Consider the following 27,182-nt stretch of genomic DNA (forward strand, 5'->3'; position numbering starts at 1 on the left):
TTCCTCATCTATAAAATGGGGATAATAATAGCATCTGCCACCCAGAGTTGTTTTGAAAATAAAATAAGATAATATTTGTAAAGTACTTTATGAATCTTAAAATGCTACTATTTATTATTATTTGTCAATAAACATTTATTAAGTAGCTACTATGTGTCATATACTGTATTAAGGGCTGATTATACAAAGGTAGTACTTACCATCAAGGAGTTCACAATCTAATAGAGGAGAAAACATGCAAACAATCATGTATAGACGAATTATATACAGAATAAATAGGGAATAATAGAAGACACTAGAATTATGAGGGATGAAGAAAAGAGGATTCTTATGGAAGGTAGGATTTTAGTTGGAACTTGATTGATCATAGGAAGACCAGGAGGCAGAAAACAGGTGGGAGAACATTCCAGAAATTAGGGAAAGCCTTTGAAAATAACCAGAACCAAGGAATGGAGTGTCTTGTTCCAGGCATAGCAAGGAGGCCAGTGTCACTGGATCGAAGAGTAATGCAGTGAGGAATAAGGCATGAGAAGCCTGGAGAGATAGTGGGGTTTATGTTATGAAGGACTTTCCTGAAGATGCCAGGGAGCCTCTGGAGTGTATTGAGTAGGGGGCTGACATGGTTGAACCAGCGCTTTAGGAAAATCATGGATTGGAATGAGAAGAGACTAGAGGCAGGAAAGAGCCACCAGCAGGCTATTACACTAATGCAGGTGTGAGGTAATGAGGGCCTGCACTAGACCGGTGGCTAGGACAGAGGAGAGGAGGAGGGATGCTGCAGCCTTGGCCACAGGAGGAATGAGAGATAGTGAGGGGCTGAGTGTGACACTTACATTGTAACCCTTGAGAACCAGGAATTTGTGGTACCCTCAGCAGTAAGAGGCAAGTTTGGATTGGGAGAAGGTTCAGGGAGGAGGAACATAATGAGTGACATTTCAGCAATGTTGAGTTTAAGATGTCTACTGAACTTCCAGTATGAGATTTAGTAAGACAAGTTATTCAAGACTGGGGATTGGCAGAGAAGTTAGTAGACTTGAGAATTTTTTTAAGCCACAGCAATTGATGAAATCACTAATGTAGGAAGTAAATCATCTCTTTTCCCATTTTTTTATATCAGTAGTACTTAGCTTGGGTTCTGAACTTTTTTTGAAAAATATTTTTTATTTCAATTATTGATTTCCTTTGAAATCTGTTGCATTTTTTTAAATTTAAAAACAGTATTGAGGAGGATTTGTAGGCTTTACCAAAGCATTCCATAATTACTCAAATTTATAAGGAGCTAAATCAATTATAAAAAAATTCAAGCCATTCCCCAACTGATAAATGGGCAAGGGAGATAGGAATAGGCAGTTCTCAGATGAAGAAATCAAAACTATCAATAAGCAGGTGAAAAAGTGTTCTAAATCTCTTATAATTAAAGAAATGCAAATCAAAACATCTCTAAGGTACCACTTCACACCTAGCAGACTGGCTAACATGACAGCAAAGGAGAGTGATGAATGTTGGAGGGGATGTGGCAAAATTGGGACATTAATGCATTGCTGGTGGAATTGATCCAACCATTCTGGATGGCAATTTGGAACTATGCCCAAAGAGCACTAAAAGATTGCCTGCCCTTTGATCCAGCCAAAGAGATCATAGATAAACAGACTTGTACAAAAATATTTATAGTCGTGCTCTTTGTGGTGGCAAAAAACTGGAAAACAAGGGGATGCCCTTCGATTGGGGAATGGCTAAACAAATTGTGGTATATGCTGGTGATGGAATACTATTGTGCTAAAAGAAATAATAAACTGGAGGAATTCCATGTGAACTGGAAAGATCTCCAGGAACTGATGCAGAGTGAAAGGAGCACATTGTACACAGAGACCAATACACTGTGGTACAATAAAATGTAATGGACTTCTGTACTAGCAGCAATGCAATGACCCAGGGCGATTCTGAGGGACTTATGAGAAAGAACGCTACCCACATTCAGAGGAAGAATTGTGGGAGTAGAAACACAGAAGAAAAACAACAGCTTGATCACATGGTTTGATGGGAATATTATTGGGGATGCAGACTCTAAATGAGCACCCCAGTACAAATATCAATAATATGGAAATAGGTCTTGATCAATGACACATATAAAACACAGTGGAACTGCACATTGGCTATGGGAATGAGATAGGAGGAGGGGAGGGAAAGAACATGAATCATGTAACCATGGAAAAATTTTCTTAATTGACCAACAAAAATTAATTAAAATTAAAAAAAAAAAGGCATTCCACCATCCAGAAAAGGTTCAAAAACGAGTAGTTGTAAAAACGAGTAGTCCTATAAATATGATGAGTAGTACACATATATGAGGAGAAAGTTTGGAATAGCTGTTGTGGAAAGTGTGATAGAATCAGCCAGAAAAGAATACAGAGATTTTTATGCAGCACTAAGGACCAATTTGAATTTTGATAACAGATTTATAGGGAGCCCTGCCATCATAGTTGTGAGACTTTCTCCAAGATTGTTTAGCAGTATGTGCTAAGAAAGAAAAGATGGAAGTACCCCAGAATGTTTGCTTGGCAAGGTGTGAATGGCAAGAGATAGCCATTCTCATTGTGAAAAAAAGTAGTTTAAGTGCTATATAAGTGAGAGCTGTTCTTCTGATTATAGACTTTTCCAGTTATTTCCATCCCTGGTTTTTGCCTTATTCAAGTAGTTTTAAGGAGTGTTGTGAAATTTTCAAAAACTACTACAAATATATAATAGAGAACACTGGGAAACAAAAGATTGAAAGGCAAGAGATGTTATAAAATATATAAAAAATGAGGGGCTGTCAAAATTCCAAAAAGGTTGTAAATCAATAGTGTAGTCAGTGAGAGGAATGGGTGGGTTACTTTTTCAAAGCTATTACCATATGATCATGAAAATTGTAATATAAAAAAGAAGAAAAAGACTTTCCCATCATGGATAGTTTATAGCAAACTGATCATTTAATTGTTGGGAGGAGAAAGTGAGGGATACCACCTGTAGAAATAAAATTTTGCATTTGAGATTATTAAGGAAGAGTATATATCTTGCAGTTTATTGTTTTTATGATAATGTGGCAAAAATACTATTGATAAAGTGTATATGTGTTTGGCAAATCAGAAGGGGGAAATGAGATACATAATGATTTGTCTTAATGTACTTTTTTTTAGGAAAGAGTTTAAATAATATTTGAAATTGAAGAGATATATATATTTAGAATTTAGTTTCTGAAATCAAGAGACACGGAAAAAAGACTAGTCATCATTTATATTAAATAGTGTCAAGGAAATAGAATATTGTTGAAGGAGGTGAAGAGATAGAGAAACAGGGGAACAGGCTTAATAAATTAGGTAAATTGGAGAGTGATGCAAAAACAATGAAAAACAGAATTTATGATAGTCAAGAATATTTTGGATCACTTGGAATATATGTACATGTACATATATTCATAAAATATATACACACACATATAAATTGTTCCTGTCTCTTTAGAAAATTCTCCTGAAAGAGCATTATAGAAAAGGAACTTTTTAAAAAATCTGCTAATCAATAAAGAACCACAAAAGTGGAAATCATCAATTATAAAGGAAGAAGCAAGTTTTGTATGATTCGTGTTTATACATAAATACATACATACATACACACACACACAACTTTTGTTCCCATCTCTAAAAAATTCTGAGAGAAACTAATGAAACAATTTTTGTTCTCTCTAGTAGTTTCCCCAGGATTTGAGTAGTCTGTGATGCAAAAAATCTTTTGGATAATGTTAAGAACGACTGTCAGAAATATCACTTGGCCAAGCACTGTGCTAAGCACTTTAAAATTATCTCATTTGAGCCTCACAACAAGCTCGGAATGTAGGTGTTATTATTATCTATATTTTATAGATGAGGAAATTGAGGCAGACAGTGGAAGTGATTTGCCCAGGGTCACATAGCTAATAAGTGGCTAAGGATGGATTTAAACTCAAGTCTTCCTGACTCCAGGACCAGAGCTTTATCCACTGTGCCACCTGGCTGCCCCAGTATGTTTCTAGATTCCTCAGTGTCTTATATTATAGAAACTACTACTGTTTTCATTGTACATATAGCCTTACCTGCCTTGGTGGGACAGTAAAGTAATCTCTGGTTTCCACGAGCCACAAAGAGGCCCTTTTTTATTGCTCATAAGAGTCAGTCCTAGCAGATACACACAGGGCCTTTAAGGTTTCCTCTTTGAGGGCTCCATTCAACTTTGTTCTGTGAACACTGTGAGTATATTTAATTGTATCTTTCCTTTTGTAGGTGGAGTGACAGCTTTATGCTGGGACCCAGTCCACCGAGTGCTGTTCTCTGGCAGTTCTGATCACTCTGTTATCATGTGGGACATTGGTGGAAGAAAAGGAACTGCGATTGAGCTCCAAGGACACAAGTGAGTCAAGGAGAGGCTGCCCCTGCTGCAGTGTGTCTTTCTTTTACAAAAGATAAATAAAATGAACCTTTCAATTGGAAGCTACAGTAAATGAACTTGCCCAGTCACTGATTAGGCATTAGCTTGTGAAAACCTTTATTTTAAAGGAACATAGCTGGAGGTCAAGAAATGTGCTTTTTCTTTTAATGGGTCTTGTAGCATGTAGGTCAAGGGTTCAGGCTTTTATAAAATGCTTGCCATGTTCTAGTCACAGTTCTAGGGATAAAGGACCAAAGACAGTCTCTGCCCTGAAGGAGCATCTCTTCTAATAGTAAACTGGAGGATGTCTTAGAGGGATGGTGTTAGCATGGAGGAGCATTAGGAAAAGGCTTCTTGCGGGAGGTGGGTTGGATAGAAGTTATTAGACTAAAGAGGTTGTTGGAGGAAATCAAATTGGTTTAGCAGGAGCAAAAAATGCAACTGCAAGCAGGACCAAAGAGTAGATGTCAGGAAAAAAAGAATTGATGACTTTATTCCTAGAAGTACTTCCACCACTCTTGAAAGAGAAACGACTCCTTTGATGATTTTTTATTTTCCAAATACTTTCAAAATATAGATTATTTCATTTGGTCTTCACATCCTTGGTTGAGAAATATGGCATGTGGTATTGCTCATTTGTAAGGAAAATATGGAGGTCCAAGGAGTTGGAAGCAACCAGCTAGGAGCGCACAGCTCCCCAGAGTCAGACTTAGAATCCAGGTCTTCTCATCGTTTGTTCAGTGCTCTCTCCTCAATACCTTCTTTAGCACAGGCCCTGGCTTGGCTGGTAATAGGTCTTGTCATGGAATTGTAAGATGATAGCTGGAAGAGACCTTAAAGGTCATCTAGTGCAACCCCCACATTTTATAGATGAGGAAACATAGCCCAAGACAAGTCAAGGGACATACTCAGGGTCATACAAGTTGAAATCATCCTAGGCAGGATTCATAATCCTCTGACTCCAGAGCCACAGTTTTTTTCTGGTAGAACATATTGCACTGTGTTCCTCCTCCAAGAGGATGGAGAAAGAAGTGAAAAGAAAATGAAATAGAAACCAGTTGATTCTTTTTAAACTTTGATAACATTTCCAGGAAAAAGAAAAATTAAAAACCACAGGCTATGGGGCATTTAGGTGGCTCAGTGAATTGAGAGCCAGAGTAGAGATGGAAGGTCCTGGGTTCAAATATGGCCTTAGACCCTTCCTAACTGTGTGAGCCAGGGCAAATCAATTATATCCCATTACTTAGCCCTACTGCTTTTCTCCCTTGGAACTCATTTACAGTATTGATTTTAAGACTGGACAGAAGGGTTTTAAAATAAAATAAAATTTGCCTTACTGTTTTAAATTTTGTTGTCAAAATGTTGAATTAGAAAAGCCCTTGATAATTTTTTTTTTAAATAAAGGATGCATTCTCACAATATGAATGGCCCTGAATGTAATGCTTTTTCATTAAGCTATTAAATTGGCTATTGTGTATTTTAGTTAGGATGAAGCAGTATCTGGTAGTCTCTTCAAAGGAATGATGAGAACTAGTAGTGAGAGTACTATTTCTAATTTTAATATTATATATTTAATTTTAATTTTAAGAATCATTAAGTTTATATATTGTTTGTTCACTGAAAACTATTTTATAGCTTTTGCTAAGTGCATAGATAGCAAACCTTTGGTTAAATCACTTGATGTAATCTTAACTTTTCTTGTTTTAATTCAAAGGTAATTTTCAGAAATAAAAAATTGATTTAGCTGTCTTAGTTGCTATACAGAAATATCATCATTGTCTAAAGTTAATTTAGATACTATTAAAGATATAATTTAACTAGTATGAAAATACTTTTAAGTTTGAGTAAAATCATATGCAAAAATATATTTCTTCATGATATTATTTGTGATCACAGTCTCTTCACACTTTTATTCCTTTGTGGCAAATGGGGAAAATAGACTGATAGCATTGTGGGAGTAGAAGCAAAGAAAGAGTCCCTCCGTTTCTGGCTATTTTTGTCTAATGTATGTTATTTTGTTAGAGCATCTGATAGGTATTGCGGAAATGCTTCATTAGACATTTATCCAAGTGGGCCAAATCCAGCAACTTTGTAGCAAATTTCATTCTTACAAAAGACTCAGTTTCTTAATCAGTTTCAGATTTACAGCTTCTAATACTATGTAGCCTTTCTTCTTAATATCTTAATTTCATGTTCGAATCTGGTTTATTAAATGGTAGATTGATTTCAAACAAAATAATTCTAGATTAGCCATATCTATATCTAGTGAATTTTTTGGTATTATTTATGAAAAAGTCTTCAACAAGGATGATGTTCATAAACTCAGGAGAATTAGTCATTTTCTCCTTTGTACCAAGAAGTGATATTTGAAGATTATATGAAATGTCATCTTATCCAGTCTCACTATTAGCAGCAAAGGAGTAACAAACAATACCCCAAACCATAAAGTTCTGAGGGGGCAGAACCACAGCAGCTCCTGGTTACTGGTCCTCTTAAACTCTTCCCCTTACCAGCCCAGTGTGGCCAGGAGCCAGGCATCTGAGCTCCTTGGGGAGGCCAAAGCCTGGGGAAGGCTGAGACAAGATGCTGATAAATGTGTGTGTGTGTGTGTGTGTGTGTGTGTGTGTGTGTGTGTATGGGATTCTTAATGGATTGACTGCACATAATAGCTAAGGATTAGGAATTTATTAATATTCAAATGTTGGGGATGAGAACTCAAAATGTCATTCACCTAGGTGTAGGACTTTCTTTCACCTATTTTTGTAAGGAAGATTCAGACTCTTTTGTCCCTCTCCCTAAAGAATCTCTTTACCTCTTGCTTAAGGGCTTGATGGTAAAGGAAATTTAAAGTTCCTACTTGGTGTAGTTCTTGGAGGGCTGAATCCTACTGGTTGTATGAAATGGATTTCTTTGTGCTTCTAAACTGCCTGATAAATAAAAGCTCTCACTCCTCTGGGGAGCATCCATTTGTGAGATAATAGCCACTGTGTTGAGATGCTTTCTAGAATGGGAACCTGCTGTGACATCACTTGGTGCCAGAGTGGGGGAGGAGGGAATATTTTAATTCCTTCTAATCTTTCCTCAGTAAAACTGGGGAGGTTGACTGAAGGGAAGCCTGTTTACTTTGCAAGTAGTTGTACTCCTAAGTGAAGAAGTCCCAGTGCAGCTTCTTTACCATGCTGGGTATTCAGGCTGCTATTGGGAGAGCTTGACCCTGGAACTCCACCTTTGATTATTCATAGCCCCTGGTTCACTGTGCTGTCAAATGAGTTATAAATTTGTCATGTTACTATATTTTGCTGCCAGTTAAAAGTGTTTAAGCAATTGCTTCCCTGGTTTGTTTTGGTTTTATGTTACCTTTGGTATGTGTGAGGATGCTTTTAACAAATGAGTTGTGATCCTTGTAACCATATCACCAGAAGCTTAGAAACAGACCTGCATGGCCTGGTGGACACTCCCTTTTGCTTTTCCAAACTTGTATAGCAACATCACAGGCCCTGAGGTCCAAAATGTTGGAGCCAGAAAGAATTGGTTAGGCTGTTGGGAATATCCCATAGTTAGACAGTAGCAATGACCAGAAACTCAGTTAATAGCCCATCCTGACGAGGGCTTAAGTTCCATTTGCTGCCAAAAAAAAAAAAAAAAGAAAAAAGAAAAGAAAAAGAAAGAAAGAAGAGGTTATTTGGAAATTGAGATTAGCTTCAGATGTCACGAATAAGAGCTGGAGTTGGGGGCAAAGGAGTGTGTGCTCACTGGTTAAAATTGGTTGGTTCAGTCATATCCTTAGCTTTACTTTTTTTTTTTTTTTTTTTACATTCCACTCATCATCCTGATTTCCATTGCTAGAAGTGATATCCCCCGCCAAATATGATCTGGCAGAATTTTTATGCTTTTTTTCTTTTTTCTGGTTCAAAATTTTTTTTTTTTTGTACTCATTCAGGTACTACCAAGAAAACTCAGTCAACCTATACTTGCTGAGTGCTTCCTATATGCCAGCCATGGTGCTAATAAATTCTAGGAATACAAAGAAAGTAAAAAAAAACACAGTTCCTGATTTTGAGGAGCTCATGTTTTGGGAGAAATAGCAGTGCAAATGAGATGTAAGGGCAGCAAGATGACCCAGTGGATGGAGAACCAAGAGGTCTTGGATTCAAATTTGTCCTCATATACTTCCTAGTTTTCTGACCCTGAACAAGTCACTTAGCCCCTATAGACTAGCCCTTGCCACTCTTTTGCCTTGGAATGAATATTTAGTATTGACTCTAAGACAGGAGATAAGAAATGAAGGGAGGAAGGTAGATTCATAGGTAGTATGTTGGTTGGTTGGTTATCTCAGAGGGAAGGAAGGTATTTGCAGTAGGAAGGACCAGGAAAGGCCTCTTTTAGAAGTTGGGATTGGATGTGAGTCTTAAAGGAAACTTGGGAACCTAAAGACTGAAAAAGTGAGTACTTTAAAAACAAGTGCCCTGTGCTATCTTTTTTTTTTTTTTAAACCCTTAACTTCTGTGTATTGACTTATAGGTGGAAGAGTGGTAAGGGTAGGCAATGGGGGTCAAGTGACTTTCCCAGGGTCACACAGCTGGGAAGTGTCTGAGGCCGGATTTGAACCTAGGACCTCCTGTCTCTAGGCCTGGCTCTCAATCCACTGAGCTACCCAGCTGCCCCCCTGTGCTATCTTTTTTGCCCCTCTTTCAGGGCTTGGTACAAGCTGTATGAAAGAGCAAATCATTCAACTCATTTTTCTTCAGTTTTCTGATCTATAAAATGAGGTGGAGAAGGAAATAGCAATCCTCTCCAGTATTTTTGCCAAGAAAACCCAAACAGGGTCCAAAGAGTCAGATAGAACTGAATAACATTCTGAGGGATTTATGGTAAAGAACGCTACCCACATTCAGAGGAAGAACTGCAGGAGTGGAAACACAGAAGAAAAGCAGCTGCTTGAACACATAGGTTGAGGCAGACATGATTGGGGATGTAGACTCGAAACTACCACACCAATGCAATGATCAACAATTTGGAAATAGGTTTTGATCAATGACACATGTTAAAACCTGTGGAAATGCGCATCAGCCATGGGGGTGGGGGGAGGGCGAGGTGAAGAGGAAAGTAGGAGCATGAATCATGTAACTATGTTAACTTTTCTAAAAAATGAATATTAATAAATGTTAAAAAAAAGAACTGAATAACAACAATAAAATATTTATATATTGAATGAATGGTAGTTTCTCTCTTAAGGTCTTAGTTTGCCATCCAGCATTGTCCATTTCTAATACTCCAATTCTTTCACAGTGACAAAGTCCAGGCTCTCTCCTATGCTCCACATACTCGACAGCTCATCTCTTGTGGAGGAGATGGTGGCATTGTGGTCTGGAACATGGATGTCCAAAGGCAAGAGGTAGGCCTCCAGTACTGACTTCTTCAAAAGCAAGCCAAAGTCACACTGAGAGAATCCTGCAGTTTTTCATGATTGAGTCCATAAAAGTATAATGCTATGATGGATATCAGAATTAAGTAACATGTAGGGGGAAATCCCATCATTGATTATCTTTTATCATAGAGGAGCCAGGGTATGGAATTAATTAATGCTGCAATGGAGCAAAGATTTCAAAAGAAATTTGCTTTTCTTGACTAAGAAGTTTCATCACTTAGTCTTGTTCTCCCACTAGCAATAAAAAGTGTTCATAGGGAAAACTAAATGTCTATTTTAAGGCAATTAGTTTTTTTGTGCAGTGTTAAAGCATGCTACCAAAATAGAATGCTCAAGTACTTTGTGTTATTGAGGAAAATTATGATGTTATTTAGAGAAATGGTTGGTAAGTGTTTGAGAAATATTATTTGAAAAAGTTAAGATATTCGACTCTTTTAAAGAGGAAAATTGACCAAGTGCTTTTCAAAATCACTTATTCTCATACTTCCACGTGAATGGTTAAATGCTAAGCTGGTCCCCAAATATGCATATTTGGGGACTCTGGATAGGTCATTTTAAAATTCCAAGCAACGGCATTCCTCTCAAAGATCATTTTTTTTTTGGAGAAATTATCTTTGGGTTTCACAGTTATTTTTCTGCCAAATTTATTGTTAAAAGAACTTTGTAATTCCCATTTTCCCATTTCTTAAGGATAATTTTAAGAAGAATTAGCCATTACATATATAATCTTATCTTTGTAATTTGTTTCCTTAGTAGATATACAAAGGACATAGGAGAGCTATATTTAAAAAGACCACAGGGGCAGCCCATGACTTCATGCCGCCCTGTTCTATTCCCTTTTTGTGAGAGTAGCTATTATTATTGGCAATGTAATACCTTTTAAGTGTCATTACTTAAACGCTTAAGAAGATTAAAGCTTTATTTGTTCAATCCATAAATCCACAGGAGTTCTATTAGTAACTAATTAAAGTCAGCATTACTGACTTTATGTTACATAGTGGGAAATTGTAAAATTTTTATTCTTGAAAAATACCACTGAGAATGACAAAAGATAAGAAGTCAATTAGAAAGACAAACAGACACACTGATGCATGGTTGGTAGAGCTGTGAATTGGTACAACTGTTCTAGAAAGCATTTTGGAATTGTGCAAATAAAGTGACTGTACTTTTTTGACCCAGGGATTCTACTGATAGGCAGATACCCTCAAGAAGATTACTGGTAATAAGGAAGGGGTCTGTCTAACTCAAAATAATTATAGTAGCACTTTTCATGGTAGCAAAGAAGAGTATTCAAAGTTTGTGAAGAGGCCAAACAAATTTTGGTGTAGTCATGTAATGAAATGTTACTGTGCTATAAGAAATCACAAATGTGATGAATTGCAAAGAAGAATAGAAAGATATACATGAGCAGATAGATGCAAAATGAAGTAGAGGCAGGAAAACAGTGTATACAATGACTTTGACACTGTTAGAGGAAAGAACAATCCCCTGAAACAATGAAACTGAATTTGTGAAACTAAAGAAAAAGCTTCACCTCAAAGAAGAAATATGTGAAAATGTCTCCTTTTGATCTTTTGTGGAAATGGGGTCTACAGGATGGAGCGTTGCGTAAAAAATCTCATTTTTCTTCAAGGTATTTGTTAGGTTTTTGCTAAAATTTTTTCTCATTTTCAAAAAAAAATGTTATAATGGCCCTTTGGAAGGAGTAATGAATAAAAATACAGGATGAAATTTAGGTGACATAAAAACAAAAGAGAGCAATAAATATCTATCTTTTTAAAAAAGCAAAATATCTTGACATCAACAGAAAATGAGGCATCAAGTTGCAGTGTAGACAGAGGCCCCAAGTTCAAATCCTGGCTTCCTGTTGGACTTTTGTCAATCAATTTGAAATCTGGGCTTCAGTTTCTTCATGTGTAAAAGAAGGGGGTTGGACTTAGTAACCTCTAAGTTGCCTTCCAGTTTTAGCTCTATGAGCCTTTGGTCCTCAGGAAGGGTATTTATAGTGTGTTCCTGTATCCTGGAGAAGATTTGCACTATTAACAGCTTTAATTACCTGCTTGGTTATCTTTCACAATGTGACCTACTTTCATGTAGAGGTGCTCAAACTTGGTTATTATTCCAATACATCTCTTGGTCACTTTTCAGTCCCTGCCTTATTATAAAAGAACTGATATTTCTCTCTTCATTTATATCACAGAATTATAGGATGCCTTTGACACATAGCAACCCTAACCTTGGTATAAGGTTGGTAAAGTATTGTTTCTAATAGCAATCCATAGAGCAGGGAAACTTTTAATTCATACCTGAAAAAGATGCTATATTTCGGTTAGAAGGTAGAGAAAAGAAAAATATAATTTTCCAATAGCAATAATATTAACAATAACTAGCATTCTGGTTTACAAAATGTTTTACCATATTAGTGGTACTCACAACATATCTCAAAGAGTTAGGGGCTATTATTAACACCTTTTAATAGATGAGGAAATGGAAATAAGAGTTAGTAAGTGTCCAAAGTAGGATTTGGACTCAAGTTTTTGTGACTCCAGGTCTAGTGTTTGCCATCCAGGAAGGACTATGGAGGGAAATTTCTCAAGTGCCAAGAGGCCTAACTAGAACAATTCAGTGAAACATTTGCTGCTGCTTTTTTTTTTCTTTTCTTAAACCCTTATTTTTCCCCCCTTCAAATCAATACAAAATATCAGTTCTAAGGCAGAGGAGTGATAAGGACTAGGCAAGTGGAGTTCAGTGAGTCACACAGCTAAGAAGTATCTGAGGCCCGATTTGAACCCAGGACCTCTGAGCTCCAGGCCTGACTCTCTATCTACTATGCTTTCTAGATGCCCCTGAAACATTTGCTTCTAAAAGGTGATCTTGGCTCCAAGTGTTTTAGAAAGCATAGCCCCGTACTTTGCACTGAGCAACTAACCTTGACTTGGGTAAAGTACAGAGCAGTAGTCGAGGGAGACAATATCAGACTTAACGTGAAAATCCAAGGAAGCTTCGTACCTCTTCTCCCAAATCTCTTTTCACAGTCCCCTTATGAAAGACTCCTAACTCAGCATGTATAGCTATCAGCAGACTTCTTTATGTCAGAACTCAGCTCTGCTGGTGTTACGACAGCTAGGAGAAGCTTCTTTCACACATCTGTTTGAAAGCGTCTAATTTCTCCTTCCATTCATTGAGGAAGGTAGCCCTTGGGGATCCAGGAAATACCATAAAAGAGGGTAATCTGTGCAGTTGCTGATTCAACTAGATGGCCACCAAATCTCCTTCTATAATGATTCAGTAAAATAATCATTTCTAAAAATTAGTCAGCGACCAGTATTTGGGAATCACAACCTAGAATATTTTTAGTCGTGCAGTGCTCCTTCCTAGATATTCTGTGTACATCATTTGAGCAGAGATCTAAATTTATCATCATGTTTTTGGGGAAAATATCTACTAATAAATTAGTAGAAGCTAAAAACCACTGTGCTTCCTAGATGTTCGCAGACACTTTGAAATCAATCCACAGACCCCAGGTTAAGAACTCTTCATATAGAGAACATCAGAAACATTAAGGAAGTCTGATTAGAGGACATGGAACTTCAGATAGACTTTGAAATACTGGTAGGATCTAGAGGTCTAGAATCAGTTCTTTGCATGAACTTGAAGGTGGCAAGAATGAACTTGATATAATTTCTAATAGTAAGTATCACTTAACTTCTTAGTATATACCAAATGGAGATTTTAAAAATAGACATTTCTGGCATTTCTGGATTTCAATCTTTATTCTTCTTTCTTAAAAAAAAATCACAGCATGGAAAAGTCAGTTCTTTGGGAGAAAATGTCATTTTAAGCTAAAAATTTTATAAATGTTATTTCAACAAATCTGGTCCAATCTGTCTCTAGTACTGATATCAGACATGTGGTCAACAAACAAAATCAGACCTTAACCCTTTTCCTTGTTTCCAGTCAGATAGATGATCTGGCCTCAGTCCTTGATATTCCTCCTTTCAAACAAAATAGGGAAAGGTCTGATCCCAGAATCATAGATTTAAAAGTTGAAAAGGATCTTGCAGTTAATCTAGTCCAACCCCTCCCCAAATTATGAGTACCACTTGCATCAAGTACAACAGGTAACCTTCCATCCCCTGTTATGCCCCTCAGGTAGGCCGTCATGTTTTGTAATTGCTCTAACTCATAGGCATGTGTGTTTTAGGATTGAAACGCTCCTTAGCAAGCCATTAGGACAACCTCTCCATTTTAAAGATGAGACTGAATCTTAGAGCAATAAAATTACTTTTATCAAGTCGTATTGCAAAGCTGTTGAGAATGAGAAAAGCATCCTGGCCTAGTGGATAAGATGCTAGACTTGGAATCAGGAAAGCCTTAGTTCTCATCCTGCCTTGGCTTCTTGCTCTCTGTGTGATTCTCAGCAAGTTACTAAACCTTAATCGGCCTCAGTTTCCTTATTTGTAAAATAAGGGAATCTGATTCTGTATCCTTCAAGGTCTCTTCTAGTTTTAAATCTATGACTTCATGATCTTACGTTTTTTAATGTATAGATACTTTATAAATATAAATATACAAGTTTTTCTCAACTTGAATGAGTCCAACTTTCATGGTTTTTCTACTATATTGCTTTCCCTTATACCTAGCTAAAATTTGATTCCCTTTAACTTTTATTCACTGGTCCTAGTTTTTTCTTCTGGAGCCAGAGTTTAACCTTTCTTTTACATGATAGCCCTTCAGTTATTTAAAGAATGTTATGTCTGCCTCTTACCCCAAACATTCACAGACATCATATCTTCTCCTGGCTAACTTCCCACTTCCTCTAATCAGTCCTTCTATGACCTACTTTCAAGTTACCTCACCATGCTGATTACCTTCCTATGGTCACACTCATCTTGTCAGCATCCTTCCTAAAGCCCAATGCTCCAAACTATATCCAATATTCCAGATTTTGTGTGATCAGAGCAGAATATGTTGAAACCACCATATCCCATGTTCCAGCTGCTTTTTATAACATTATTTTATTTGCCTTGTCATACTAGTGGATTTACAGTGCTCTAAAATTCACATGAACTACTTGTTGTTTATTTTTTTCCAACTCTTTGTGATTCCATTTGGGGTTTTCTTGGAAGAGGTATTGGAGTGGTTTGCCATTTCCTTCTCCAGTTCGTTTTATGAATAATGAAACAAGGCAAAAAGGGTTTCAGTGACTTGCCCCAGGTTCACACAGCTAAGAAGTGTCCAAGGCTAGATTTGAACTCAGGAAGATAAGTCTTCCTGATTCTAGGCCTGGCACTATTCTCTGTGACAACTTTCTAGCCTTGTTTTCTTTATCTTATATTTGTATGACTTAAAGTTTTTTTTCTTTTTTAACCCTTACTTTCTGTTTTCAAATCAATACTATGTTTCTAAGGCAAAAGAGCAGTAAGGGCGGCGATGGGGGTTAAGCAACTTACCCAGGGTCACACAGCTAGGTCTGAGGCCATATTTGAATCCAGAAACTTCCTGTCTTTAGATCTGGCTCTCAATCCACTGAGCTGTTCCCATGACTTAGTTTCGAACCCAATTTTTGGTCCATCATTCTGGTACACAGTAACTTCTTAGCTTCCTTTTTTCTCCCTAAGCAACATCATACTGATCTTCCCAGCTTCATGTCATCTTCAAGTTCAGTAAGCATGCCATTTACATCTTTGTCCAAGTCAATGATAAAAATGGTGAACAGAACAGTGCCAAGGGAACAGCCCTGTAGCAGTCCTCTCAAGACCTTCCATCTAAATTAAAATTGATTGGGACTCTTGGTTGTAGATATTCAGCCAATTCCTGACCCAGTAAACCTCTCCATCTTGTCCCCTAAGATTTTGCAAAAGATTTTGACATGTACTGCTTGAATTCCCGATGAATAATATCGATGATATTTTCCTGACCTACTAGTCAGAAAAGAAGGAAAGGAGTTAATATGATGACCTATTCTTAACTGATGACAGCTTATTTTCTAAATGTTCACAAACTGCCCCCTTCAATAATGCTTGGAGATAAGAGTATGGACCAGATAGCATTTTAAGTTCCCAGTGATTCTCTCAAATATGATCTCAGGATAGTGATGGGCAAACTTTTTAAAGAGGGGGCCAAAGAAAAGGAAATGCTCATCTGTCAGTCTCTTTCTAAGGCAACTCTTTCGAAGTTTTATTGTATTGTATCCCACTCACTGTAGTCATCAGATTAGGAATAATGTCCCGCAGCCAGATAGAACATTTCAGGGGGCTGCATCTGGCCCGCTGACCGTAGTTGCCCATCATTGTCATAGACCATTGAAATCATAGGTCCAGGTCTTGTTGCTGTCTCTGTTTACTTACTTGGGATCATGCTATTTCCCAATTTCACCGCCTTCCAATAGAGTATAAGGTTAAAGACACGAACCATTTGGTTTTGTCCTATTTATATTAACATGTTGATGCTATGTGGATCAGTGGATTTTTATTTGCATCCATGTGAATGCTGATTGTCACTGTGGCCTCTCATGGTATAACTGTCTGTATTTTTGTTGACAAGACTCCAGAATGGTTGGATAGTGATTCCTGTCAAAAGTGTGACCAGCCTTTCTTCTGGAACTTCAAGCAAATGTGGGACAGTAAAAAAATCGGCTTGAGACAGGTCAGTTTATTGGGTACTTGTTTCTCTCTGTTTCTCTTTCTGTCTCTGTGTCTCTGCCTGTCTCTGACTCTGTCTCTCTGGCTCTCTCTCTCTCGCACGCGCGCGCTCTCTCGCACACACAGAATAAATAATTTTATCTCAGGTTATTTTGGAAAGTTGGCTACCTAGGAGTCAGCTTGTAACTCAAAATTAATTGTATTCATTTATGCTTTGCCTGTTATAGTTCATTTTTACATGTTTTGTTTTGAGAAAATGTCATCTCTTCTCTACTTGATCTCCACACATCAGTTAAGTCTCTCTTCTGTGCTTTCTTCCTGCTTTGAATCTTACTTGTCCAGGGCACATGGCTTATTTAGTCTTCCTTTTATGTATTAAGATCCTGGAGGGCAAAGGTCAATTATATCCACAATGCCTTGCATTTAGCAGAGACTTATTTTTTTTTTTATGAACTCCAGAGATGTCTACTGAAAGATTCTTTAAATTAAAGAGTATAGAAAACAAAAAAATTTATGCCACACTAAGTGGCAAATTTGTGCAAAGAATGCTTTTATCCTCTTTCTATCTTCTTTTCTTAATTTTGGTAACCAAGTTTGCTCAAAGTACAGTCTTCTCCATTGTTGCTGTGTGTTTTGATAAGGTCAGCTCATGAAATTGAAGTATTCTTCCTATCACATTCTCCATCAATTCTGGGAATTATAGAAGTTTCCAGTTTAGGATGCAATCAGGAGAACATCCTAAACTGGAAACTTCTATAATTCCCAGAATGCTGTAATGCGAAAGGGCTGAGACAACCAAGTTGTCCTTGCTCATAGGAATTGCTATTTATGTTTGTGATTAAACAGATGACAGCAGATGGAATCCAGACACCTATCACCGTCACGTGCCATCTTAGGGATGAGTTGTTCCGCTCTGAGCCTTGCTGACTTGACTGTACAGGGTTCCGTGGGTAGGGCCCTGGCTCAATGTGTGGTGGCCATATTGAATGTCTCTGTCTTTCATTCCTTTTCCCAGCACCACTGTAGGAAGTGTGGGAAGGCCGTCTGTGGCAAATGCAGCTCCAAGCGTTCCTCCATCCCACTGATGGGCTTTGAATTTGAAGTGAGAGTCTGTGACAGCTGTCACCAGTCCATCACGGATGAAGAGTAAGTCTCAATGGCATATTGCATAACTCAAGTAAAAAGAGCCAAATGTGGTAGCTGCAGTTAGTTGAAGGCCCAAAGTAGTGTCTGTCTGTCTTAATAGCAGCCAGCTAAGAAGATATGACATAGTCTGTGACAAAATACACATCCTAGGGATGTTCTCTCACCTTCCTCTGCAGCCATACAATTTGTGGTAGGTGCTGAAAGGACGTCTTCCTTTTGCCATTCTCAGTCCAAGTAGTGGAGACTCAGGGTGTTTGCATTTTAGTGACTTAAATCAGTTCTGTGAGTGAATTCTGATTGACAGTTTGCCAGGACAAAAAAACCATATTGAGATGTCTGCCATATCACATCCTATCCTATGCCTGTTGCAATTTGTACAAAAGGAAAGAGGATGTGAGTATTTTTTGACCAACATGTGGTCTTCACTGGAGTTCACTTAGCCATAAGATTGGAAATAGATTTAATTTTCCAAGAGGATACTGCTTAGCCACCACGTCAATGGACAAATACGTATTTGCTTAGCTATTTGGATTGCCATGCCTTTTAATTCTTCCCAGTAGCCATACTAAACACACTACGTCATTACATTCTAACTCCTTTGGGGGACTCACACTAAAATTTGAGCTACTTCTGTTTCAGGTTGCCTAATTTTTTTTAAAGCACACACATTACTCTGGAAATCATTTTGCCATTTCATGAATCCCATGGAGTGCCTTGTTTTTTCTTAGGGATATTTTTAAAAGAAACTACCTAAATTTGTATCCCAATTTTATTCCCTAGGCCCACCCTCATCCCTTTTCCCCCAGCAGCATGGAGAATCTAAAATAACTTTTTGTAGTAGATGTAAATTGAATGATTATTTTATATGAACTTTAGGAGTTCATTATCTAAAGGAACTCTATAGTGAATGCTCTACAAAATTGAAGAATCTGTTTGTAATGCAAATAATCAACCCTAATTTGTCTGCTTTCAAAGTTCTAGTTTCCACTTATCAGGTGTGTAGTGGAGCATTCCTTTAATAATTACAATTGTAAATAGCTAGATTTAACTTTGTAGCAGTTCTTCTCATCAATTATCTTCCCTTCTATTTATCTTCCCAAGATGAAATGAGTAAACTGATTTTTGCTTTAGTATGGCTTTATTTTCTCATGATTGAATGATAGGGCTGGAAGTAAATATAGAGCTCCCTAGCCCAACCCCTCCTTTTACAACTGAGACCTATTTCCAGGTAAGACAGAGAGAGAAGTAAAGAAGTCAGGGCCTTATGGCTAGCTGCTTACAGAGCCTAGACTTAACCTCAGGTCTCCAGAGGACAATGAGACAAAAAGAATATAGATAGCATTTGAAAGAACAGGAGTCACTGTTCCTTCTAGTGCTATTTTGCTATTTTCTCTTTGTCTCAGTTGCCTCTGGTTTTTCTCCTTAACCCAGTGTTGATGTGATTATTTTAGTATCTCACGATGTTTAAAATGTGAACAGAAGATGGTCTCATTACATTTTTATTTCTAAAAGTTATTGCTTTAGAAAAAACACCTTCAAAATAAACCTCTAATCAATTATAGAAATTTAAAACTGGCCATTTTGGGTGATGGGGTAGACAGATCTTTCTCAAAGTCTCCATCTTGTCCTAGACATCTTGACAAGTTTCCTCATTTTTGTTTTGTGTTTCCCCCCACAATAATGATAAGCAGTTAGGGACCAGTATTCCACTTATATTCATGTTTTGTGATGCTTGTTACAGCTAGGCTTTTGCCTCTATGGTGCCTGGCGTGTGACATTTAATAAAGGTTTATTGAGTGATTGAATGGTATATGTGGGTAAAACACACATGAGTCTGCCTGTTCAAGAGATTAGTGACTTTGGGGCAGCTTAGGTGACTCAGGAGATTGAGAGCCAAGCCTAGAGACAGGAGGTCCTGGGTTTAGGTCTGTCCTCAGACACTTCCCATGACCCTGGGCAAGTCATTTAACTCTCAATTACCTACATTTAACTCCAATTGCCTAGCCTTTACCTTTTTTCTGCCTTAGAACCAATATTCAATACTGATTCTAAGATGGAAGGCAAGGGTTAAAAAAAAAAAAAGAGAGGGAGAGATTAGCAACCTTTGGGCAATTAGGAGACAAGAGGATGTCCCTCCATTTCACATGTGCAGGGTGGCCCTTATTGGCCAAGTGGAACACCTTTCAGGCAAACCCAGAAACAAGTTTTAAGCAGCAACAACATGAGCACATGTCAGCAGCTGAGAAGAGTCTCTGGAGACTGGCTCAGTGGAGGAGCCTCCCAGCCTATGTTGTTCTAAGGATGCTGCAGTCACTCAATTAGAGAAGCAAATGTGGTCAGAATTTATGTGATTTTATAAAATGCCATCATTTTGTGGCAGAAGCTTTTCTGCTCCCTTCCATGACATCCACTCCTGGATATTAATGTTCCATCATAGGCGTTTCCCTCTTTTTTTTTAAACCTTTACTTTCCATCTTAGAATCAATTCTATGTAATATCCCATGGAAGACCACCTCTTTAAAGTCACATATTGACAGAAAAACAGCTACCAAAACCTGCTGTATTGATTGTTGTTTGGTTATTTTGTCTTAGTGAAATAAAATGTAGTTTATTTCCAACATGGAGTTTCCCAGGCATTTATTATTCAAGAGTTCTTGTTTGGTATAACCACAAAGAAAACTTTGTTCAGTGGGCCTGTCGGTATCAAGTGAGGCATAAAAAGAGGGAGATGTGTGCTCACCAAAGATTTTTACCATTGTGTGTGATAGAATTTAACCTCCATGAGAGCGGGCATTGTTTCATTCTTTATATTTCTATCCCAAGCACCTGTCCAAGTGCATATGTATAGTAGGAATTTAATAATTTAATAAATGCTTGTTGGCTAATTGATTGTCATGTAATATCTTCCAAATGGATAAGAAGTAGAATTCTTTGTCATTCCTCAAATGAAGGCTTTGGGGGGCTCCTGCAATATTTGTGCATGATAGTGTGCTAAGTGCACCAAGTTCTATAATGTCATTAGACCTTTCAGGGGGCAGCTAGGTGGTACAGTAATAGATATGGAGTCAGGAAGACCTGAGTTCAGATGTGCCCTTAGTCATTTACTAGTAATGTGACCCTGGAGAAGTCACTTAACTGTTTGCCTCAGTTCCTCCATCTGTAAAATGGAGAAAAGAATAGCATCTATTTCCCAAGATTGTTGTGAGACTCAAATAAGATGTTAAAAGTGCTTATTAGCCCAGTACCTGGCACATAGGAAGTTCTATAGAAATGTTGGTAGTAGTTGCCGTTGTTCTTTTCAGTGAGACCCATGACTACTACAAAGATCTAAAAATCCACACCAAATGGATAAGGAATTTCTTTTATTTAGACTATAACCTTTAGCCAATAAATCAGTCAATATTTATTGAGCACATGCTATGGGCCAAGCATTGTGCTAAAAGCACTGTGGACACAAAAATGGGAGGGGGAAAAGTTAGTCCTTGCCTTCAAGCTTTACAGTTTAAGCAGGAAAATGGAGGGGGGGGGGCGGATAGACAGAATGAGAAGTCCCACAGGAGTGTAGCCTGGTGAAAAGTGAGAGATGTCTGATCTGAGGTTTAGAACTTATGTCCCACCCTTCCAAGCAGAGGGTAGTGATTGGGTAGTTAGGTGGAAAGGCCAGGGTTAGTCCAGCTTGATTAGCCCATGTGGGTGGAATGAACTGGGCTCAGCCTTGAATTGGAAGAAGAAAATGGTACCTACTTTCTAACACAGACCTATCATTCTAGCACTAATATTCTTTCCATAGTGCTATATGACTTCAAATCTCTAAGCACTATAGTCTCCAAAGAGTCAGATTTGTGGGTGGCCCAGAAGGCAATGGAGAAGCCTATAAAAGGCATATTACCAATGATTACTTGATGTAAAAGTAGCATAAAAGATATTATCCAGAAAACATACAGTCAGAAAAAATGTTGGCCAGCTAGCAAGGATAAGGCATCACATATAATATGTATTAAGTAATTACTAAACACTTAATAGTTGTATGAACCCAGGCAAGTCATTTCACCCTGTTTACCTCAGTTTCCTCATCTGTAAAATGAACTCAAGAAGGAAATGGCAGACCACTTGAGTATTTCTGCCAAGAAAACCCCAAATGAGGGCAACAAAGAGTTGTCAACTGCAACAACAACAAATACACACACACACACACACACACACACACACACACACACACATATCTAGGTATCTTTTGCCCTCAAGTATAAATTCTTTTACTTCCAGACGTGCACCCACTGCTACCTTCCATGACAGTAAACATAATATTGTTCATGTACATTTTGATGCCACCAGAGGATGGTTATTGACTTGTGGAACAGACAAAGTTATTAAGGTAAGATATCATTTTTAAGTCAGTTAATTTTTTATTTAAAAAATTTCCCTATTCTATTTTGAATATGATATTGTAGTCATAATAGTTTCTGTGATATATGAGACAGTATATATGTGAACAACATTATTCACATGTCCTCTGTACAAGCAATGGTGGTGGGCTTTAGGGATTTTAAGGCGATCTTTGCCCTCTAGGACTTTATATTTTGGTTAGGGAGATAGACTACAGGCAGTCCTGGATAAAAGATGGAGAGCTGGCCTTGGAGCCAGAGGGGTCTGGGTCCTGCTTCTGATTCATACTAGTTGTGTTACCCTGAGAAAATCACATAATCTCTTAGTGTTTGACACAAGAAATGTCAAATTCATATTCCCCCAAACTTCCAGAATGGCACTGAACCAGATTGAAATGTAATTGGGAAATATTTAACAAAATAAATAAAAATACAGTACAACAAGGCAGTTATTTTGTGGTTTTCTGTATCAAAATGTAGCCAATATCTATTTGACTAAACTCTCTAAGACAATGAGTTTCAAAAAAGGTATCAACCTATTTTGATAGAAGGAATTTCCTAACCAAGAAGTTCCTTATGCTAGTGATATTAAAGGTCCAGTCCTTGTTTCTTGGTAGCATTTGCCACATATATAAAAAATAAGAGCGATACTGATTTTGTGCAGCATAGTTGATAGGAGACTGGACCAAGAGTCAGGAAAACCTGGGGTTAAGTCTCACCCCTAACACATAAGGAATTGGCCTATTAGGCAAGTCATCTCAAGTCCTCTGGAAATTCTAAAAGAATAAGTGGCAGAGTAGGTACTAACTTGAACTAGTGGGATAAATTCCTCATCAAGGGACTATGTGGACAAAATCACAGATGTAGACCAAAATAAGTACTAAAGCATGCGAAAGGGAGATGAAATCTTCGTGGGTTGGCATGCTTAGAAGTAAGATTATAGACAAAATCTCTCCCATAGAATTAAATCTCTTTTGTTGCTGTAGCAAAATAGGATAACTTACCACTTTATGTCAGTTTTTCAACTCTTCTAATCACTGAATGTAGTGGAAGAATTAGCTAAAAAGAATTCTATTTCTTCCTCCTCTTTCTATACCTTCTGATGACCAATATAATATATATTTTAGTGAAGTCTAAAATTGAGACATGAAGCAAGTAGGGGGGAAAAGTTAAAGGTGATTTTTGAAAAAAGATATTAAATGACTAAAATAAGAAATTATTAGCAAGACGTTCTGTTTAGTTATTTAAATAGAAAATGGGAAAATTTGATTCTCAAGAAGAAAAAGTGGGAATTTACCATCTCTTGAAGAAAGGGTAATAAATAAGGGCTCTCTTCATAGTGAAAGTAATCATTCAGTCAAAAAGTTAATGCTTTTTTAATTTCAAAAATGGCAGCTACGTCCTGCTCTACCCAGAGAGACAGTAGTAATATAGCAGAAAGGGATATGGACTTGGAGACAAGGGAGACCTGTGTTCAAACTCCACCTCCCACTTACTGCTAGCTGTATGACAACGGATAAGCCATTAATATTTGAGTCTCAGATTTCTCATCTCCAAAATGAGAATTATAGTAGCTTGTGCTACCTGCCTCACTATTATGGGAGGCTAATATTTAAAGTTTTATGGAAACACAAATTAGATAGCTAGGTGGCACAAGATAGTGCCAGACCTGGGGTTAGGAAGACGAGTTCAAAACCAGCCTCTGACTATTACCAGCTAAATGACCCATGGCAAGTCACTTAACCCCTGTTTTATTCAGTTTCCTTCTCTGTAAAATGAGCTGGAGAAGAAAATGGCAAACATTCCAGTATTTTTGCCAAGAAAACTCTTATTGTAATATAAATCTATCACATAACACAAATTAATATGATATATTGATATAAAATAATATTACAAATAACACAATACATTTTAGTTCATCCCATGAGATCTCTTCTTCTTTTTAACAGTTGTGGGATATGACACCAGTGGTATCTTGATGATGCTTTCCAGAATCTGAAAAACAGCATTTCCGGAAGCGACAGTCATTCTAACCTGAATCATTGAGGAAGATGAAAGTAAAGCTGAGTGTGGCAGGATGTAAGGGAGCAACTACAGAATCTGAGTTTTTAAGTCATCTGCTAGTGAGGGGTGCATACTAGCAAGGAGACTCTTATTTCAACTTGTTCACATAACATAAAGAGGTATTTTTTTAAGCAAATGATTTGTATTACCTGGCTATACTACATTGTTTTGAGATTGTCTGGAAAAAAATCTGGGTGGGATGGATGTTTAGTTTTTAATATTTCAACACTTCATTGTTCTTGCTGCTTTGTTGGGGAAATGAGGGAAATGTCTTTTCAGGAGGTGGGGGTGACCTTTGTGGTTCCACCTGTTCCCCACCACATGTTAAGCCTCCTTTTACCTCTTGCTCATCTCAAATCTGCTCTCCAGAAAGATTGTATTTAAGCTATTTATTGTAGATGTTTCTGGTTTCATCTCCAATTCGGTGGAGACGTCTGTGAAGAACGACTGACTTCTTGAAGGAGCTAAACAGCAGTGCCTGGCTCCATCTAGTCTTTATTGAATACAGATAAACCGCTCTCAGTTTCCTGTACCACAGAAGGAAAATGGGAGTTTTTCCTGCCTTCCCCCTGCTCCTCCTAAAAATAGTGGTTAAGGCGCCCAACAACCATCTAGATTAGAAGATGTCAAAGAAGTTGATGATTACAGCTGAGAGCATCTCCCATTAGCACCTGCACCAATCTGAACTCGGCTGTAACCACACAAGCTATTTTCAGTGAAATTTTAGTGACAGGCCCTTCTCAGGTTTCACCAAGCCTCACGTTATAAAACCAATTGTCTCTTAGATTTGTGTTCCTTTTGAACTTAAATGTGTTCATTTGTATAAAATTTTAATTGAATCTCTCTATTCTTCCCAATCGAACTATGCATTAAGGGGGGGGGGGAACCTCTTTTGAGATACATGATATTGTGGAATTCTGCTTTTTCATGTGATTTTCCTTTGGGCAAGACTTTAAATTTTTAAATGAAATGTAAAATAATGCTTTTTGCTCTTCCAGTTGTGAAAAGAAGAACCATATAGAGCTTAGAAAATTTGCTCATTTCCTATCTAGAAAATGTATTTTTTATTCTCTTATGAAGAAACTCATTTTCACTATATTGAAAAACCTTAACTTCCCCTGTATCATGTACATATCTGAGTTGGCAAACTTTTTATTTGGGATGGGGAGGAGTCTGAAAACTATCTCTCTTAATTTCTTCCTTTTTGGAAAACAGAAAGTCTTATGGTACCACAGATTTCTTATTATTTAATTTTCTCTCTACTTGGTTTTTTAAATTGTGTGGCTGGCGGTTAGCACCAAACAAACTAGAAAACCAGCCCTCATAATGGAAAGCTCTGCTTCTTGATTATGTGACCTCTTGAATAATTTGGTAGTGATTAAGACAGCCTAAGAGGCCTTGGGGAAAATAGCACTGTGTGATGCCTTATAAAATTGAAATTTTATGCTTATAAACAAGAAATTTTAGCAGAACATGGGGAAAGAAATATTCCCATGTTCCTGTAACTTATCCCTAACCCCCCAAAATGTGTAAATAGGACAAATTATCCTAAGGAACAAAAACCACTTACCACTTTTTTTCCTCTCCTCCAAATGCCTTCCCTGTTATCAATAGCTGCTCTAATCAATATTTTGAATGTCTTCTGCATGTCTGTTTGTCTCATTTAAGAGCTTTTTAAAAGGACCAGATGATATTCTCATTTTTTAAATATTCAAATGTCTATAGTCTATATGCCTGGATCTCAGTACTCTATTACTAATTTCTAAGTACTAATAGGTGGAGGTGATCCACAAAAATGAATAGAAGGCCTCACACTCTAGTTTACCTTCTTCCTTTTTGCAATTCTGGCCAGTACAATAAAAGGGAAATCTAGTATTAAGGAAATGATGGGACTTTTGCCTCTCAGGCCTATGCACAAATTCTCCAAATGAGCCAAAAATCTCATTGGACAAATACTTGCACTCTTATAGGATCTCACATGATTATTTTAGATTACTGGCATGTGACTTAAATGTGATTTTCTTGCATGAATATCTATATTCAAAAAGCCTTTACGTAGTCTATTCAGTGTCACATTCTTATCTAAGCCCAAAGAGTTGCTCATCATTTAAAGCCAATTGAGGCATTCTCAAGATTCATCAGTGGTATGAATTTTGTGAGGGACAGTGAAGTAGCTCAGTGGAGAGAGAGCCAGGCCTAGAGACAAAGGTCCTGGGTTCAAATCTGACCTCAGACACTTCCTAGCTGTATGACCCTGGGCAAGTCACTTAACCCCCATTGCCTAGCCCTTACCACTCTTCTGCCTTGGAACCAACACTTAGTATTGCTTCTAAGATGGAAGGTAAAGGTTTAAAAAAATATGATGTTTCTAATTTGCTTTTTTCCTTCTCTTTTCTGAGTGTCCTTGATGTCATTTGGATTCAGGGAAGATAGTGTAGCCACATGAACTGGTTATCTCAGAAAATCTTAAATGCTTTGATTTTTAAATTGTGCTTGTGTCCTCTTTTTACAACTAGCTGAGGGAGAATCCTTTACTTATGTTGTGTCTCTCTGAAGTGAGTCTTTCAGAAAGTGAAAGTTTCTGTCAGTCAGAATTAGAAGCTGGCACCAGTTGCTTGCCTTTCTCTATGAAGACTTTTCCTGTCTCGATTTTAAAACTCACATTTGGCTTATCTTTGTACTTGACGTGCACTGTCATTGCCCTTCTTGGGAGCCTAAGGTTTAGCCAGCTGAATATTTTTTTGAAACCAGGAAGTTGTAACAATTTCTTAATCACAGAATTTTTAGAGTAGTCATCTTAATCCAACCCATACCTAAAAAGGAGTCACCATTGCAACATAAAATGTTATGATCTTCTCTCCTGCACCCTCAATTTGACCCAATAAGTAGGCATCCCTTTCTTTCATTTACTACTTTTATTTAACCATTACCTTCTGTCTTAGAATTGATACTCAGTATTAGTTCTAAGGCAGAATAGCAGTCTAGCCATTTGAGATTAAGTGCTAGACAATTAGAGTTAAGTGACTTGCCCAGTCACATAGCTAGGAAATGCTCTATCTCCATTGAGCCATCTAGTTG

General features: G+C 37.5%; 1 protein-coding gene across 1 annotated transcript in view; it reads left to right on the forward strand.

Moving 5' to 3' along the window:
• Positions 1–24,227, forward strand: part of WDFY2 (WD repeat and FYVE domain containing 2) — a 175,995-nt gene extending 151,768 nt beyond the window's left edge. The window contains exons 7-12 of the mRNA XM_044668246.1: positions 4,293–4,419; positions 9,727–9,832; positions 16,412–16,513; positions 17,525–17,655; positions 21,922–22,030; positions 23,990–24,227. Of these exons, the coding sequence (XP_044524181.1) occupies positions 4,293–4,419; positions 9,727–9,832; positions 16,412–16,513; positions 17,525–17,655; positions 21,922–22,030; positions 23,990–24,019 (605 nt within the window). The 3' untranslated portion in view covers positions 24,020–24,227. The remainder of the gene's footprint in view (positions 1–4,292; positions 4,420–9,726; positions 9,833–16,411; positions 16,514–17,524; positions 17,656–21,921; positions 22,031–23,989) is intronic.
• Positions 24,228–27,182: the final 2,955 nt, after the last annotated feature.

This window comes from Gracilinanus agilis, chromosome 3 (assembly GCF_016433145.1).
Source record: "Gracilinanus agilis isolate LMUSP501 chromosome 3, AgileGrace, whole genome shotgun sequence".
Taxonomy (NCBI): Eukaryota; Metazoa; Chordata; class Mammalia; order Didelphimorphia; family Didelphidae; genus Gracilinanus; species Gracilinanus agilis.